Source organism: Empidonax traillii, unplaced genomic scaffold, assembly GCF_003031625.1.
Source record: "Empidonax traillii isolate 1590-97213 ecotype Southwest subspecies unplaced genomic scaffold, ASM303162v1 scaffold561:size787514, whole genome shotgun sequence".
Taxonomy (NCBI): Eukaryota; Metazoa; Chordata; class Aves; order Passeriformes; family Tyrannidae; genus Empidonax; species Empidonax traillii.
Window position 1 is genome coordinate 537298 of NW_020955754.1, and position 16711 is coordinate 554008.

Here is a 16711-nt window from a genome sequence, read left to right on the forward strand (position 1 = left end):
AGTCAACGCCATGTCCTGTGCTCGGAGCAGAGATGCCAGCTTTTCTCATCTCCTCCTGCCTGTTTTTTTTTTTCCCCACGTGGCTTTTCCTCAGAAACAAATAAACAGAAAAGATTGCAACCCTTTCCCAAACTTCAGCCCTGTGTCCCTGACAAGGACATGTTTGGTGTCTGATTGCGCTCGCCAGTTGCTGCTAACTGGGGCTGGATTGTGTTTAAACACTCTGGGGTTTTGATGATTAATAATAACACCTTGCTGTGCAGGGGAAAACTCTGACTTGATTTCCCATCTCATCTTGGCTCCAGCTTTCCCCCTCCTGCCAAGCCAGGAGACTGGGATGAGCCTGATTGCTCATCAGCTGCAGACTGCAGGGTGGTGCTCGGGTTTTGCATCTCCTCCTTGCCATCAACGGTCCCGTGGGAGGGAAAATCACTGAGGGGCTACTTGGGGCTCCCCAAATCACACCCGAAGATGCTCGGTGAGAGTTCAGCTCTGTGGAGAGCACTGGGGTATAGGAGCAGAGATGAGCAGGGACACCCTGGGGTCAGTTCCGTGCTGGCAGCCTGGAAGAACTGGGGAGAGGAGGTTTCTCTCTCCCAGCTGACACAGTTAAAGCCATGTCACAGGTCCAGCCGGCACCAGCCACGGTTCATTTTTGGTGAGAAACCAATCAAAATAGTCTTTCTTTTAGCACAGTGATTGGAACAAATTGGCCACAGAAGCGGAGAGGGAGAAGTAAACAAAGCTGTTAACTTGTCAATGACTTGCCTGATCAACCGTGGTGTATACTTGGGGCTGGCTGATGAGCCGTGCAGATAATCAATGGCCCGATGCCACCCACAGGGCCCCTGGACCCGGCACCTCCCGGGGGCTGCAGCTGATGCTGTGCCGAGCTCTGCGTGTGCCAGAGGCACGGGGAGCCCGTGGGTGGCTTGGCCGGGGGATGGTGGGGAATAAAACCTGCCCAGTGCGTGTGCATCCCAGGCTGGAGCACGAACCTGACACTCGCAGCCCACAGACACCGGATTTAGCAGCAGGGAGGGGTTGGCCAGAGCCCATCCCACCGGGTCCCCCTGGCTCCTTCCCTGCACTGGAAGGAGCTGGTAAAGTTGCTCATCCCTCCCCTGGCACGAAACCAAGAGGTGCTGCTGGAAAAGCTATTACTGTTTCAAAAGGGAGGCATCAAACTTCATGGACTGGGTGATTCCTTCTGCAAATCGAGCTGTTTTCTTGACAGATCAAAACAAAATGCAGACACTTTAGATGTGGCGCTGTTTTAATCCCGCTGTTTAAATTCCCCCCTCCTCCTCCACCCCCTCACAGGAGCGGGCTGGGCACCAATCCTGTCCCCATTAATCCCTCTTTGGCACTTCTCTTGCCACTACGGATGTTTTCCTGCCCCTCTCCTTTCACAAATTCACCTCCTTTCACAGTAACTCCTCTTCCCTCTAAGGAAAGGATTTGAGATTTAAGAATCTGTGGCCTCAGAGTCATGGCATCAAATGAAAATTGCACTTCTCCCCTGCAAGTTAAATTACTAATATTAAATTCTTGATTTTTTTTTTTTTTTATATGCAGAGGAAGTTTAAAACCATTCAGGCTACAACAGCCAGCTGCCAAAACTGCTTATCCTGGGGAAATACTGGGGATGTGAGTCACCTCCCCAGTCCTGGCTGAGCTCGGAGGTGTCACCTCTCCTGGGGGGATTTTACCCCCTTGGCAGTGATGCTACATTTCACTTCTCCTGCCTACATCGTCTTGACTTATCCTGCCACACAACAGACATGACTAATAGCTTAACTATTATTTTGGGTAATCCAATTTCATCACGTGGTTTGTGTTTCCTCAAATCGTTTAACGGGATTAATCCTTTCCGGGGTCTTCCTGCCCCACTCCACCCCCATAGCGGGATGTCTTTAGCCAGATTTAGGGATGCTGGCATGTCAAGGAGCTAATTCTCCTCTCTGTTTATCCTCCTCAGTGCAAAGTGAATCTTAGGGCTGTGAGGGTGCTCAAACTTGCCTTTCCCTCTGCTCCAGCTCTGATTTCCCCCATCCTGTTTGTGGCATTTGCAACTTTACACCTCAGTGTGCAATTCCTTCGGGCTTGGCAGGAAAAACACAGTGGTGAATGGAGGCAGAAAACCCCAGGTCGTCACTGACATGAGAAATCTGCTGCTGGGGGATCCTGAAGGTGGTTCTGGGCTGGGACCTCCTGTTTCGGATCACTGGAGTTACCAAATCCCCACTTTTCAGGGCAGAAATGGTGGGCCCAGTGGGCAGAAATGCCTCCTGCCTTCCTGCACGTGGGATTCCTGCATGGCCAGACAGCTGTTGGGTATCCTGGGGCTTTTCAAAGGGTTTTTTTCTTTCTTGGCTGGCTCCTAAAGCTCCTCTAAGGTTTTGACCTGGGCTTGTTTGGGATGTTTTCAAGGGCTAATGCTTTGATCTCTGTAGCATGAGAGGGTTTGGCCTCGTGCCGGCCTGGAGAGAGGAGACAGAGCTTGGGACAGGTCTACATCAACTCTTCAAGGATGGTGACCAACCTTGGATATGCCAACCCGCCAGGTGATGCCTTGGACCACCAAAAATGGTGCCCACTAGTCTGAGCCAGCTCCCTCTGAGTTTCCAGTCCCAGCTCCAAGCAAACCCACCGAGTACCCCTAAAAGCCCTTTTGTTCCCATCCCATTGCTCAGGCTCCTTCCTCAGGCTCCATCTGTCTGACTCCTGGCACATCCCCAGGCTGGTGTGAGGGCACAGCTCCTTCTCTGGCAGGTTCCCTGGCCAGTCCTGACAGAACAGTTAATTCCTCAGGGCTGAAGAGTGTCTGGATCAAACGATGCACCCTGGGTGAGAGGGGCCGGGTCCTCATTTTTTGGGAATCTTCTCACAGAACATGCCAAGGGCAGGGGTTTCTGTGTAGGGAACATGGGCTCCCTCTGGCTGAACTGTGAGTGACTTGGGGATCTGGCAAGTCCTAAGGAGGAATAATAAACATCCAGAAGTGTGTTCCCTCTGTGCTAATGCAAACACAGAGGCAGCTTACAGAGGAAGGAGAGTAAAGTCATGAGTTCACCAAAAGGTCTGTTCATCTGTTCAATGTGAAATTCATCCACGGAATCACAGAATTGTTCAGGCTGGAAAAGACCTCCAAGATGATTAAGTCCAACCGTTCCCTCAGCGCTGCCAAAGCCATCACACAACGTTGTCCCCAATGCCACATCTACGTGATTTCTAAACCCCTTCAGGGATGGGGACTCCCACCACTGCCAAGACAATCCTTTTGGGGAAGAAATTGTTCCTGCTATTCAGTATAAATTTCCTCTGGCATAACCTGAGGCCATTTGTTCTTATCCTACTGCTTGTTAGTTGAGATAAGAAACCAACCCCCACTTGGCTTCACTCTCCTGTCAGGGAGTTGGAGAGAGCAACAAGGTCTCCCCTGAGCCTCCTTTTCTCCACGTGAAACAACCCCAGCTCCCTCAGCCATCCATCAATTCAACCATCCATCCATCCATCCATCCCCAAAATTATGCTCAGGTCACTCTTCTTGGCAAATCCTCTTGAATGCTCTTCGACACCCTGGCCCAACACTGCCCTTCTCAGCCCTGTCACGGGAGAACAATCCAACCTGGCTGTCTTGATCTATCCACTTCTCTATAAAACAGCAAGAAACAGCACTAAAAAAAAAAAAAAAAAAAGACATCTCCAGAAGGAACAGCCACGAAGTCCTTCATTACCCACTTCAGTAGCAAAGTGGAGCCAAGCAATGTGTTGGTTGATGCTTTACAAACAACCATCTAATCCAGAGACAACATCCTGCCTTTTCCCTTTGCTTTAATATTTGCCAGCAGCTTCCAGAGAGGCACAGGAACCCAAGGATACCTTTGAGACCTGAAGGGAACAGAGTTACTCCATAATCTGCTGCTGGATGAGACCAGAGTCCCTTTGGGGTCTCTCTGGGATGGGCCGTGCTGTTTATCCCAAACAAACACGCCATCATAACTCCATGCCAGGTGGAGAGGAAGCTCAGGGTGCACAGCAGGTCTTTACCACGGCTACCACAGTCCCCCAGGGGTGTGGAGGGAAGGCTCCCGTGCCCCAGCTCAGCCTGTGCCAGCTTTTCCCTTGCTTCCCCTCGATTTGCTGCTTCCTGAGGAACCCAGCCCCACTTCCCAGCTGTGTGACATTTACTCAAGCTCAGCACTGGATCCACATTCCAGCAGCCTACACATGGTGGGATGAGCCCTCTGACTGCCAGTGTCCAGTCATGTGTACTGGGGAATAACCAGGACACGTGTTCCTGGAGGGACCCAGGGGGTTTACTGCTGGACACCAGCATCCCCTGGGTTTTTCCATGCTCCTGCCATGCCTGTTGGCCCTCATTTTGCAGCTATCCCAACAGCTCTTTTAGGCAGGGACATTTCCAAGGGTGGCACTTGGGGAATTAGCCAAGTGAACAGTAACTGGTGCTGTCTGCAATCAGGTTTACCGGGACAGACACAGTCACAGGGAGAGAAGTAGATGCCAACAACTTCATCCTCCATTTAACACCCTTCTAGCCCCTGGAATCTGCATTAAAAAACCAAAGAAGTGAAATCCTTTAGGAAAGTGCCTGCAGGGCCGAGGCGGGTGCCACCTCTGCCCCCACCCCTGTCCTCCTTGCTCCATCCCTGCTTCATCCTTCACACCTCACCTGTCCCTGGTCACATTCCCCCCATTCTGGCACGAAAGCAGAAAAACCTCAAACAGAGCTGAAGGCCTCTTAAATCAGTGTCTTCCCCGACTCAGAAGCTGTAAGAGGATTCATTATTTATATGGCAGAAACACAAAAGCTTAGCATATTTTAAGCTGTCTGAAATGACTTCAAGGCAACTCTTCCTCTGTCTTCTTTTTTTTTTTTTTTTTTTTAACAAAACACATTGAGATGTCTCTGAGCCTGAGCGGCAGGATGAAACTCTTTTTCTTCCCAAAGAGAAAATAATATGTATGGATTGAGGGAGAGAAGGAAAAAAACCCGGTGATCTATCTTGGGATCACCAAGGAATGCCCATCAGGGGATGTTCCCTGTAAGGTGTTGGCATAATCTTTGGACACTCTCTCCTGATGTGGCAGTGGGAGAGGTGAAGGAGGCATCTTTGCTACTTCACAGGCACAGGCAGCCATATCCTTCAGAGGCAGCAGGAGAGGAGGTGCTGAGTGTCTTTTTCCCCCTCTTTCTCCCCTTTTTTACATTTTCAATTTAGTCACAGCATCTCTAATTTCCTTAGATCTGAAGCCACCTCATGAGACTGGAAGGGAACGATATAGAAGAAAGATGAGGGGGGAAAAAATGGCCAGTAATCTTGTAAAAGTCAGTTTTGAAAAATCAATTTTCTTGTGTGACAAGATTTGCTTAAGGCTTTTCGTTCTGTGAAATCAGCCCATCATCCTGCGGCAACACACCAAGGAAGTGGCAAGTGTGGTTTGGAATAACTCAGATTAAAGACTGCTAAATTAGGCTCGAAAAGCTGCCACCTCTCGTTGCAAAGGGAGAGGAGATCTGGCCAGAGGAGGCAACGATGCTCCTTCCCAGTCACATTCCCAGGCCCCAGGAAGGAGCTCCAGGAAGGTTTCTTGAGGTAGAGGCTGGGAAAACGCAACCACAACTCCAAAGCTTTCGGTAGCACCAAGAGATTTTTGCGTGCAAAGTTTGCTGGAAATGAGATGCTTTCGAGACAGGTTCCAACGCTGGGAAACGGAGCAGAGTCTGGAATACTCAGCATGCTGCCAACTCCTGGGATGCCGGTGATCCCGGCCGGGATGGCGATGGCCACCACCGTGGTGCACCCCGTGTTTCAGTGAGCCCTCCTCAAACACGGCTGCAGACCCCTTTGGCAGCCCCTCCACGGGAGGGGCTCCATCCAGCCTGGGTTTGGACAGGGTTTGGACTGGCTGCTCCATCCAGCCTGGGTTTGGACTGGCTGCTCCATCACTCCGTTGTTTGGTACCTTTAATCATCTCCACATCAGGGACGGTGCTCACCAGTACAAAGCATTCTTCTTCCCCCCCTCTTTTCCCCCTTCCCAGCCATCAGATTCTCTCTCCTCTACGTTCTCTCCTAATTAGTTCGAGCTGCCTCTGAACATCTCCCACCCGCTTGTTCCCATTACCTTGACAAGCCAGGGAACGGGAAGACAAATCTCCCTGTCCTCACACCTCCGTGAGCGAGGGAGGCTCTTCCAGCCCTGTCTTCCCAGTCTCACCTGGAGCTGTGTGCCTTGGCAGAGCCCCCTCCCCCTTCCCATCTGCAGGGATAGTTGCGTCTTATTTTATTTTATTTTATTTTATTTTATTTTATTTTATTTTATTTTATTTTATTTTATTTTATTTTATTTTATTTCCTTTTTTTAAAGCCTGTCTCTCCCTCTCCACCTGCCACCCAGCCACGCTCCACTCCCTGTCACAGGGAGCTGGCAGATGGGGCTGATGCATCACGAAGGAGATCTGAAGAATTCATTTCCCCTTGGTTTTTTTTTTTTTCTTTCCCCAGCTTTCATTTTCACTTCAGAGCAAAGGTCCAGTTGTCTGGGAGGAAGCTACAAAGACAAACCCAGGCAGGAAAACAGAGATAGTCAGGAAAAACGTTACAGTGCCGATAACTTGAGACCTCGGTGTGCTTTGCATTCATTTCAACTCCCGCTTTAGCTGCATTTTGCTGTGTCTATAAATTAGATTTATTCTGTTACTGCTGTGAAATGCCTGCAGGCCCCTTCCCCGCTCCAGCTTCTCTTCCCTCCCTCGCCGAGCTGGGCTGTGGGAGGCAGCAGGAGAGGTGACAGCCCTGCAGAGGGACAACATATGGACTCACAGCGTCCTGTGCTGGACAGACGGCGGCCCCGGCCTTCGGAGGAGGAGGGAGCAGATGGGAGCAGGGGGGGAGGAAGGCAACAAAAACTGCACACTGGCATAAACGAGACCTTTCCCAAGCTGGACTGAAGGAGGGAGCTGGTTTGGGGGGAGAAGGTGCAAAGCCTGCCAAGGAATGGCAGCAAAGCCAAAGTGACCGTTCTGCTTGAAGGTGCTGAGATGCCTCTAGCCTGGACCAGACGTCTGGTGAGCTGCTCTCCACGTCACCTCCCAGGCAGATGGGACCCCTGAGGCTCTGCAGGACCCTGCAGGGCTGCCCCAGGTCACAGACTCACAGACTCACAGACTCATGGAATGGTTTGGGTTGGAAGGCACCTTAGAGCTCATCTCATTCTAACCCCCTGCCACAGGTAGGGACACTAGACCAGGTTGTTCCAATCTCTGTCCAACTTGGCCTTGAAAGGGTCCCTGTCTCTCCAGAGGGGACACCCAGGTGTTTCTTTTCCCCGGGAGTTTGACACTGAGCATGGTGCATGTGGGGGAATGTGCCCATGTGCCCACAGATTTCCCACCTTGTCTGCCATCACTGGCCCCTCCTCAGCCTGTTTCAAACCCTTGGCAATACCTATTAAATATTACCAGAGGTGTGTCTGTAATTTAATAAGATAATAATGCAGATCCCCCTTCCTTGGCAGAGACTCCCAAAAATGGGCCAGCTGGGTTGTGGTCACAGTGATCAAAGCTCTGGGGAACGTTGGGCTTGAGGGGATGGTCATTTTATTCTGGGCCTTTCATTAAGGGCAGAAAAAAACAAGCAGCTTAAAAACAAACCAGCTCCCAGGAGGCACTTTCCAAAGCCATCTGAATTGCATATTAAAGTATATTCAGGTTTTACAGTGCCAGAAGTGGGAAAACAGCCACTGCTGTGGCTTGGCTGGAGGCAGTGCCAGGCAGTGCCCATTAAATGGATCATTTGCCACTTCTCCCTCAAAAGTTGCCAATGAAATCATTGCCCCAGATCTCTGCATCAGCTTCCCATGATCCAATAAACCCTCCTGGCCTTTACAGCCTACAGATCTGTGAACATATTCAGCTAAATGGACGAGGCAGGGACAACTGTGGTGCCATGGAACAGTGTTAAACTCCAACCACGCCTTCCCCCAGCCCTTCACTCGGGAACAGGGATGCTGGGCACATCCAGAGGCACAACTGACCTGTGGAGAGCCAGCTGGAAGAGAGGCATCTTGCTCCCAGTGCCCAGGGTGATCTCTCCTGGCAGCAGCAAACAATTCCCACGGCTCTTTCTTCCCTAAGACCCAAATTCCTCAGCTCTCTGGTTTCATTCTGGTCAGGTGAAAAGAGGTGCACCCATCTATCAGCTCAGCTCTCCTCACTGCCTGGAGGCAGTTTTAGCTCACTGTCACTTCTATCCTGCTTCAGGTGTATCCCTGGGGGCAGCCCTCTGGCAGGGGGACCCCATCTGAACAGGCCTGATCCCTGAGGAGTGAGCATGAGGAATTAGGGATGGGAATCCCTACGAATCAGTGACTTGGGACGAGAGGAAATGGCCTCAAGTGGCACCTGGGGAGCTTTAGGTTGGATGTTAGGAAACATTTCTTCATTTCTTCCCTGAAAGGGCTGTCCAGCCCTGGCACAGCTGCCCAGGGCAGTGGTGGAGACACCATCACTGGAGGGATTTAAAAGCCATGTGCATGTGGCACTTGGGGACGTGGGTCAGTGGTGGCCTTGGCAGTGCTTGGGGAATGGTTGGACTAAATGATCTCAGAGGGCTTTTCCAACCTAAACAATTCTGTGATTCCACGGCTTGCTGACCTTCATTCTGGGCCTCCCCCTCTGCTACAACCACTCACCCAGGGGCAGGGGCTGTCTCTTCACTCTTCCCTTGGGGATTTGTTTTGGAGAAGCTGGGTCTGTGTGTCGAGCCCATGACTGACTGATGATGGGTGTGCTCCTGGCAATAAGCTGGTCCATCCAGCCACGTTTACTGGGGCAGTGAAAGTGCAACGATTCCACCAAGCCAAGCAAGGGCTGCCCAGCTGCTCATTCCCTCTTCCATTCCTCATGCTCTCACAGTTCTGTGCTGCTCCTCCACCCAGTGTCACCCCCACACTCTCATCCCCTGGCTCTTTGCCACACACCAAAGCAATGCTGAGACACGAGGGAGCCGGTTCAAGTGGCTGAGCAAACTTCCAAGCTGTTCCCAGCAGGACATGGGGCACGTGCTCTCGGAGAACTCGACTCCTCCGTGGCAGCCCGAGGCGCCTCATGAATAAATCTGGTGAGATGCAGGTCCCCAGACGGTGCAGACAGGGCTCAGAGGACAAAGAGCAGCAATGCTCTGTGGAGTTTGAACCTCTCCTATGGGTTTGTTCAAACAAAGTGTGGGAATGTGTCTCCATGAAGTCCTTTGAGATGCACCGTGCACGGCAGGCAGGCCAGGGCACAGCTGATGCAGATCGTAATGTACTCCTTCTCTTCTCACAGCTTGTCCACATCAGGTGCAATTTCTCCATATCTACCTGAACCCCAACAAAACTGCCACTTTCTCCCTCAAGACCAGCAGCCAAAACACTCCCAGACCTGCCCCTGGGAATGACATGTTGGAGACACCAGCTCTACCAAAGGCACTTGGGCTCCTCATCCCTATGTCTGGGAAATGCTCACCCTGCATCCCACCCAGAGCCAGGGCCCTGTGGGGCAGGCTGGAGGAAGGGGACCAGAGCTCTCTTTCTGGCTGCTGTCCCTGTGCTTCCCCTGAGCAGAGCCAGAGGGAAGGCAGGATATTGCCTCCTCCCACCAGGTGCGTTCGAGACCCAAACATCTTTAAAGAAAACCTTGTTAAGAAGCAGTTGAGTTTGGATTAATATTTGATGAGCGACAGTGTGCTGCTGGCTCACAGATGAAACAGTATTTACCAAACAAGGTCTTTCCTGCAGACTGGAGCCCACTGAGTGAACAAACAAACAATGCTCCAGGGTGAGCCACGTGGTGCCTCGACGATGGTGGTGAGGACAGGGGGGTGCTGGGGCTGGCTCTGAGCTCTGGCCCAGCATGACCTGGCACTCTTAAGCCCTGACCTGCAGCTGCTGCTCACCAAGCTGGTTGGTGCAGGAAGATTTGGGCGGGTAGTGCCCTTGGCTTCAGCCCAACAAGGGCAGGTGGAGCTTGCTGGGACCTCACACGACACAATCCCACTTCTACAGGGTGGGGAGGAGGTGGAGCAGCACCATCCCTGACAAACCAGGGCCCCCAGCTCCTCCTGATCTCTGCTCCTGCTGCAGCATCAGCTGGACCTTCTGCCATGTCCCACACTGCTCTGGGGAGCTGGGTGTGTTCACAGCTGCCGTGCTCAGCACCTTGCAGCAGCTGGGAGGGATCACTCCCTCTTCCCAGCTGTGTCTGCCCGTCAGTCCCACACCTTGTTTTGTGAGTGAAATGGTCCCCAGAACTGCAGCTGGTGCTGGAGGGTGGCTCCCAACGTCCCCCTACCAACCCCTACAAAGATAACATTATTTGCAAAGGTCTGCACTAGCCCTGGGGGCGAGAGCACTGTGTGGATGCACAAAATGAGATATGTATCACTGCCCTGCCTGCACCAGCTCCCCATCACTCCACAAAAATAATCATCAGCTGAGGAGCCCGAAAGGCTGAGGGACTTTGCCTCCTGCAATATTAAACCTTCCCATTTTCTGCTGCCACTTTAAAGATTCTCTTTCTTACTGCGAGTGATAAATAATAACAGCAAAAACAAAAAAAACACCCCACAGACACACAACAGACATCAAAAGCCACGAGAAGATTGGCAAATAGAGAGATCTGAAGGGAGCAAAGAGGGGGCCTGGTTGGGAGTCGGTTCACGTAGCCCCGACTTCTGTTGCTTTCCATTAATTTCCCCCACCATCGCAGGTGGCAGAGCAACGGCGACAGCTAATTACTCTCCCTTTCCCTCTCCTGCCCGTTTGCTTGCAGCAAAAGAAAGCCCGTAAATTCCCAAATTCCCCATCCCCCCCATCCCAGAACTGTCCACTGAGCCGCAGAGGCGCGTGGGCAGCGGGTTTTGGGGGGAGGCGGGCAGGATGTGCCCACCCATCGGAGCCGTTCGCTGCCGCTGCCCCAGCCTGGCACCGGGACCCTCCACCTGCAAATGGGCTGGCAGAGGCTGCCAGGGGCTTGAGGCAAGGGAAGAGGAAGGGCCAGCCTTCCCCCACCACCCTTGGGACAGCAGGGAGCCTCTCTGGGCCTCCAGCCCCACGTCCACGGTGCTAAAGCAGATGGGGACACATCCAGAGGTGCTGCCGAGCAGCCCAGGTCCCCTCGAGGCTTTGCCGAGTGGGAGATGCTGGGCTGGCAGCCTCAAGGAGCTTTCTGGTGGGCTGAGCTGCTCTTCAGCTCCAAAGGGAACGTGTTCCCAGGCAGAAGTAGGGTAAAGCCAGGCCAGGTGGGGTATAAGACCCTCCAGAAACTGTAGATGTCTGTGCAAAGCTTGCTGAATATGGAGAGAGGGAAAACATGCAAATGAGCAAAATCCTGCTGCCAGGGGTAATTCATCCCTGCATCAACCTCCCTGCTCAGGGATTGCTGTGACACCTCACCAGCCTCTGCCTGACTCTCTCCACTTCTTTTAGTGACACCGGCCTGTCCCGTGAGTGACAGCCCAGGTGACATCGTGGGCAAAAAAACCTCCTTGGGGAAAAAGATGCTCCTTGTCAAGAAATGGCTCCTGCCAGCGAGGCAGAAGGGCTTGGATTTCAGCTCCAGTGTCCTCAGCTGAGGAAAGGAGCAGAGCAGCTGTGCCTCCAGCACAGGACACCCTGCCCTGGCCCTGCCTGCTTCCCAATGCCATGAGATGCCAACAGATTTTAAGAAAGAAAGATTCCGACTTAGAAAACACCACTGAGGCCAAAGATTTTGTGGAAATCTGTCAATTTTGACAAAATTTCATTAACCCCCTGCCCCCAGAAGTGAAGACAGTGCAGGCTGTAACTTTCCAGCCTGGCTCTGGGGGTGGATCACTCTGGGCTCTCTTTTCCAGCCAGGTTTCCCTTGCATTAAAACCCACCCGTGTGTGATGTATTATAGAAGAGAGCACAAAGAAAAACTCTTAAGGAAAAAGCAGCCGCCTCAGTTTCATCAAAACCCTGTTCTCTACAGGGGTGGAGAGGGATTTTTATCTTCTGGGGAATTGTGTTTGATTCTGTTTCTTTTACCCCTCTGTTGAAAAGAGTGAGGGGTCTGGGCTTAAAACCTTGGTCAGCAGGACTGTGGGGGTGGTTCAGTGGCTTCTTCCTAACAAACAGTCCAGTTCATGGATTCTTCCCAGAGGAGCATTTTTTTGGGTGAGATTCTTGAACTATGTGCTTTTCCCAACCAGAAAAATCTGGGATGCAAACCCAGTGCAAAACCTGTTGCCTCTTAAAAATTCCAGCAAGGTTACAACTTGGTGTATTGGGAGCAGGGCTGGCCCTGCAGAGCTGGCTGTGGATTTATGCCCAGAAAAGGGGATTTATCCTGTTTAGACATTTTTGCCTTTGCTTTCAGAGCTGTTTACTGACAAACATATTGGGGGAGGTTAAAAATAAACCTGGGTTGAAGATCTGGGGTCTCTGTCTGAGGATGAGGGAAGCCATAGGACAAATATTAGAGTGGCCTTCTCCTGAGGAGAAAAAAAATCACAGATTCTCTCTAATGTTTGTTTTTAAGGCAGAACAAGGTAATTTTCACAAGTGATGGGGTCCTTATTGACCCTGAGGATGGCACTGAGCTCATATTCTTCCTTTTCACACCTCCAGGTATCTCAGTCTCAGGGCTTTCCACGTCCCACCCTTCTCTCCTTGACAGGGTCGAGGTGCAGGGGGCTTCTTGCTTGGATGTTCCACTCCAGAGGACTCCAAGCTTCAGTACTGAAACATCTGCCACCTTTATATAGTTAGTGAAGAGCTGTGGGATCTTTTGGAAGGGAAGTGAATCCCCCCTCCATCAATCAGAGCCATTAAGCAGAAGGAAGCCCCACCGAGCGCTGCCGAATCCTGTTTGCTTGTCACAGTGGTAGGGAAGGAGCCTCGTGTGAAGTTTACATGTTGAGAGAACTCAACAAATAAAAAACCCAAAGTGCTTGAATTTTTCATGCCTCTTCCCCCCCGCCCCCCCCATCACTTTTTATAAGAAAGCATAACATGGAAAAAAAATGGGCAATTAGTTTTGATAATCAAATCCATCATGAAACGAATCCCAAAGCCATTTGTGGCAAAGCAGGAATGCTGAGGCTCAGGGAACAGGAAGGGTGACAAGACCTGTGGGCTCAGGATGGGTGAGAGGAAAGAAGGGGGCTGAGGGAGGCATTTGCAGCCAGAGGTGACACCGAACACCCTGTGTGACCAAGGTGGCACCGAAGATGGGAGAAGTGTAGTGGGTCTGTCTCTCCTTGGTGGAGAAAAGCAATCCAGCTCGGCTTGGGCATGGATCCAGAGGGTGGAAACAGCCAAGGGGAATCAGAGAATCCCAGAATGGTTTGGGTTGGAAGGGACCTTAAAGCCCATCTCATTCCAGCCCCCTGCCATGGGCAGGGACACCTTCCACTAGCCCAGGTTGCTCCAACCTGGCCTTGGACACTTCCAGGGATCCAGGGGCAGCCACAGCTTCTCTGGGCAACCTGTGCCAGGGCCCCCCACCCTCACAGCCAAGAATTTCTTCCCAATATCCTATCTAAACCTGCTCTCCATTGATTTGAAGCCATTCCCACTTGCCCAAAATCCTCCTTCAAAGAAGGGAAAAACCCAGATAGGAGCCTTCATGGCTGCTCCAGCCCAGGCTGGGTTCAGGGCTGATGTGGAAGGTCCCACTGTTGAGGATCAGGCTGATGGAGCAGAAATTTTGCCAGGCTCTTGCCACTGCCTGGTTCCTTGGCCAGAGGTGGTTGTTTTGCCTTGGACTGTACCAGAATCAGTGCTGGAGTCAGAGCCACGTGGGCCCTTCACCCAGCCCGTCACACACTTCATTTTCCTCCTAACTGTAAATATTAAAACAGGGCTATTTGTATCTTTGACATTAATTGACTTCTCAAATTAATAACTCTTCTGTGTAACCAGGAACACAATTATTGCTTTGTTGTGCTGATATCCAGCTGGAAGGAATTGTTCCTACCAGGAAACTCAATTGTACTAATTAAGCTGTACGAGCCTAACAGGAGGTGGGTCATGGGAACCTGTCCCTGGAGGTGCCTCCTCTCTTATTATCCATGGATGCTGCTGCAAAGGCAGAATGGATGGTGAGCCTGTGCACACTCAGGGCTTCCAGGCAGGAGGGGTGAGCAGCTGATGGTGGTGCTGGGATGGGGATGTACCTGGTTGCAGGATGGTCTCTTCTCCCAGAGTGTGCAGACAACCTGCCCCGCTTTCCATACCCATATTTTGCTTGTTTAGACCAAAAAGCCTTTGAGAGTAGGGTGTTTCCCAATGTGTCACACATTCCCAAGGGCCCATGGCAGTGACTGCTCATGCTCACCTGCACTGACAATGGAATGTGACACAGAGAAGGGGTAGGGCTGAGCTCAGAGACCCACTCACCAACCCCTGGATGAGTAATCATGGAATCACAGAAGGTCCTGAGCTGGAAGGGACCCACAAGGATCATCCAGTCCAACCCCTGGCCTGCACAGACACCCCAACAATCCCACACTCCCTGAGAGCACTGCCCAGACCCTCCTGGAGCTCTGGCAGCCTTGGGGCTGTGCCCACTGCCCTGAGGAGCCTGTTCAGTGCCAACCACCCTCTGGGGGAAGAACCTTTCCCTGAGATCCACCCTGAGCCTGCCCTGACACAGCTCCAGCTGTTCCCTTGGGTCCTGTCGCTGCTCACAGAGGAAAGAGGAGGATCAAGGGAGGTTTGGGGCTGGGTCAGCACAGGGGGTGCAGGCAGGGATCCCCCAGACCTCCCGTGGCTGCAAGTGACTCATTTTCTCCTCCCACAGTTCTCAACCACTCGTGACCCGCTCTGAGCTCAGCGTGGCCACTGCAGACCCCGGCCAGCAGTGATGATCCCACCCAGTCAAGGAGAACACCCCACCCAAGGAGAGCCTATCCCCCGTGGAACCCCACGCACCTCCAGCCCAGCCACTCTGCCCTGGCCCTTCCGAGCTCAGCTCCACTCTGCTGGGGGTAGAGAGGCTCCCTGGGGGTAGAGAGGCTCCCTGGGGGTAGAGAGGCTCCCTGGGGATAGAGAGGCTCATGGTGGTCGCTTAAGGGTTACACAGAGACGGGGAAGGAGCTGCATTGTTCGAGCCATAAACGAGTGTGCGGAAAAAAAGGCAGGAATTTTCCCATAATAGACTTTTCACTCGCTGCTGCTCGCTGCTGCTCGTTATGTCCCTAAACAGATGGCTCTGCCAGCTCGGTGCCAGGCCTCTTAATCCACTCCAAACCCGCTGAATCCCTGACTGAGGAGCTGCTGAATGCAGCAGAACGTGGTGGAGCCTCTCAACCTGTAACAACATTGTCGAGGCGAGCGCGGCATCAGGGAGCTGTCGAAGTGGGCACACTGGGATAAGGACCGAGCAACAGCAGCTCTGCTGCTCTGCAGGGATCAGGGGCTGGCTCCAGCCACTGCCTCCCCCTGGCTGGGGGACAGCAGAGGCCGTAAGGATGAGCCACAGTGAGCACCAAGCAGTGGGAAACACAGCAGGGAGGAAATGGAATGGCCACCAGAACTCACGGCCAGAGGTGCTGAGCGCTCTTGGTCACCTGGAGGTGAAGCTGTGGAGGGGGGAAGGTGAGATGCTCTCAGCAGGTGTGTGGTGCCACGAGGGGGGGTGACCTTACCTGTACTGGGTGACGGCGGGGTTGGCCTTGGCAGAGCAGTGGAACTTCACAGTGTTGTCCTCGAGCACCGGCTGCGGCTCCACGGACAAGTTCACCAGGGGTGGGTCTGCAAAGGGAGAGGCAAGCCCTTGAGAGACCCAAAGACACGGTACAGCATCCCCCTGCCAGCTGCCTGCCAGGTTCTGAGACTGGAAAGCAAAATTTGGCTGTAAGAAAGCTTGGCAAAAGTGCTGAGACTCCTTGATGCTGTGATATCCCAGGATCCCAGAATGGGTTGGGTTGGGAGGGACCTGAAAGCTCATCCCATCCCACCCCCTGCCATGGGCAGGGACACCTTCCACCAGCATAGGTTGCTCCAAGCCCCGTCCAACCTGGCCTTGGACACTTCCAGGGGTCCAGGGGCAGCCACAGCTTCTCTGGGCAACCTGTGCCAGGGGCTGCCCACCCTCACAGCAAAGAATTCCCTCCCAGTATCCTCTCTAACCCTGCCCTCTGGCAGTAGGAAGCCATTTTTCAGTTGAAAGCCATATAATGGTTGTCTGACAGGCTGATGCCATGAACACTGCTCTTCTCTTGGAGGATTTCAGTGAATAAAAACATGAAGAGGAGCCACAGACACCATTGGATGTAACATTTCACTTCAGAAGTGTGACTGCTGGCTCTGATTCCCATTTAAGGACATAAACTCGCCTGCTTTGAGATGCTCCCATTTAATATCTCGCTGTGTAATGATGATCTTTTGTCTTTCCTCTAAGTTTAAAGTAGCATTTCTGCTCTTTCATCAGCCTAATCATCTCTACCAAGGCCTTACTCGTGTCACAGGCCGCTCCAGCCTCTCAACTGCTGCTCAGTTTCTCTCCTTTTCCCATGAGAAGCATCAAAATGCTTCAGCAGCAAACAAAATTCAGGCAAGAGCCGATGAAAGCAAGCGAGAAGTGGGTGCAGTGTTTAGATGGGAATAAGAATATCCAGACTTGTTTTAATTTTTCATGATGTCTGGCGGGGGGGGGGTATGGTGTCAGACCTCCA

General features: G+C 52.3%; 1 protein-coding gene across 2 annotated transcripts in view; it reads right to left on the reverse strand.

The window, feature by feature from the left end:
• Positions 1 to 16711, reverse strand: part of KIRREL3 (kirre like nephrin family adhesion molecule 3) — a 144413-nt gene that overhangs the window by 27875 nt on the left and 99827 nt on the right. For both annotated transcript variants that reach the window (XM_027897829.1, XM_027897827.1), the window contains exon 7: positions 15683 to 15788. In XM_027897829.1, the coding sequence (XP_027753630.1) occupies positions 15683 to 15788 (106 nt within the window). The remainder of the gene's footprint in view (positions 1 to 15682; positions 15789 to 16711) is intronic.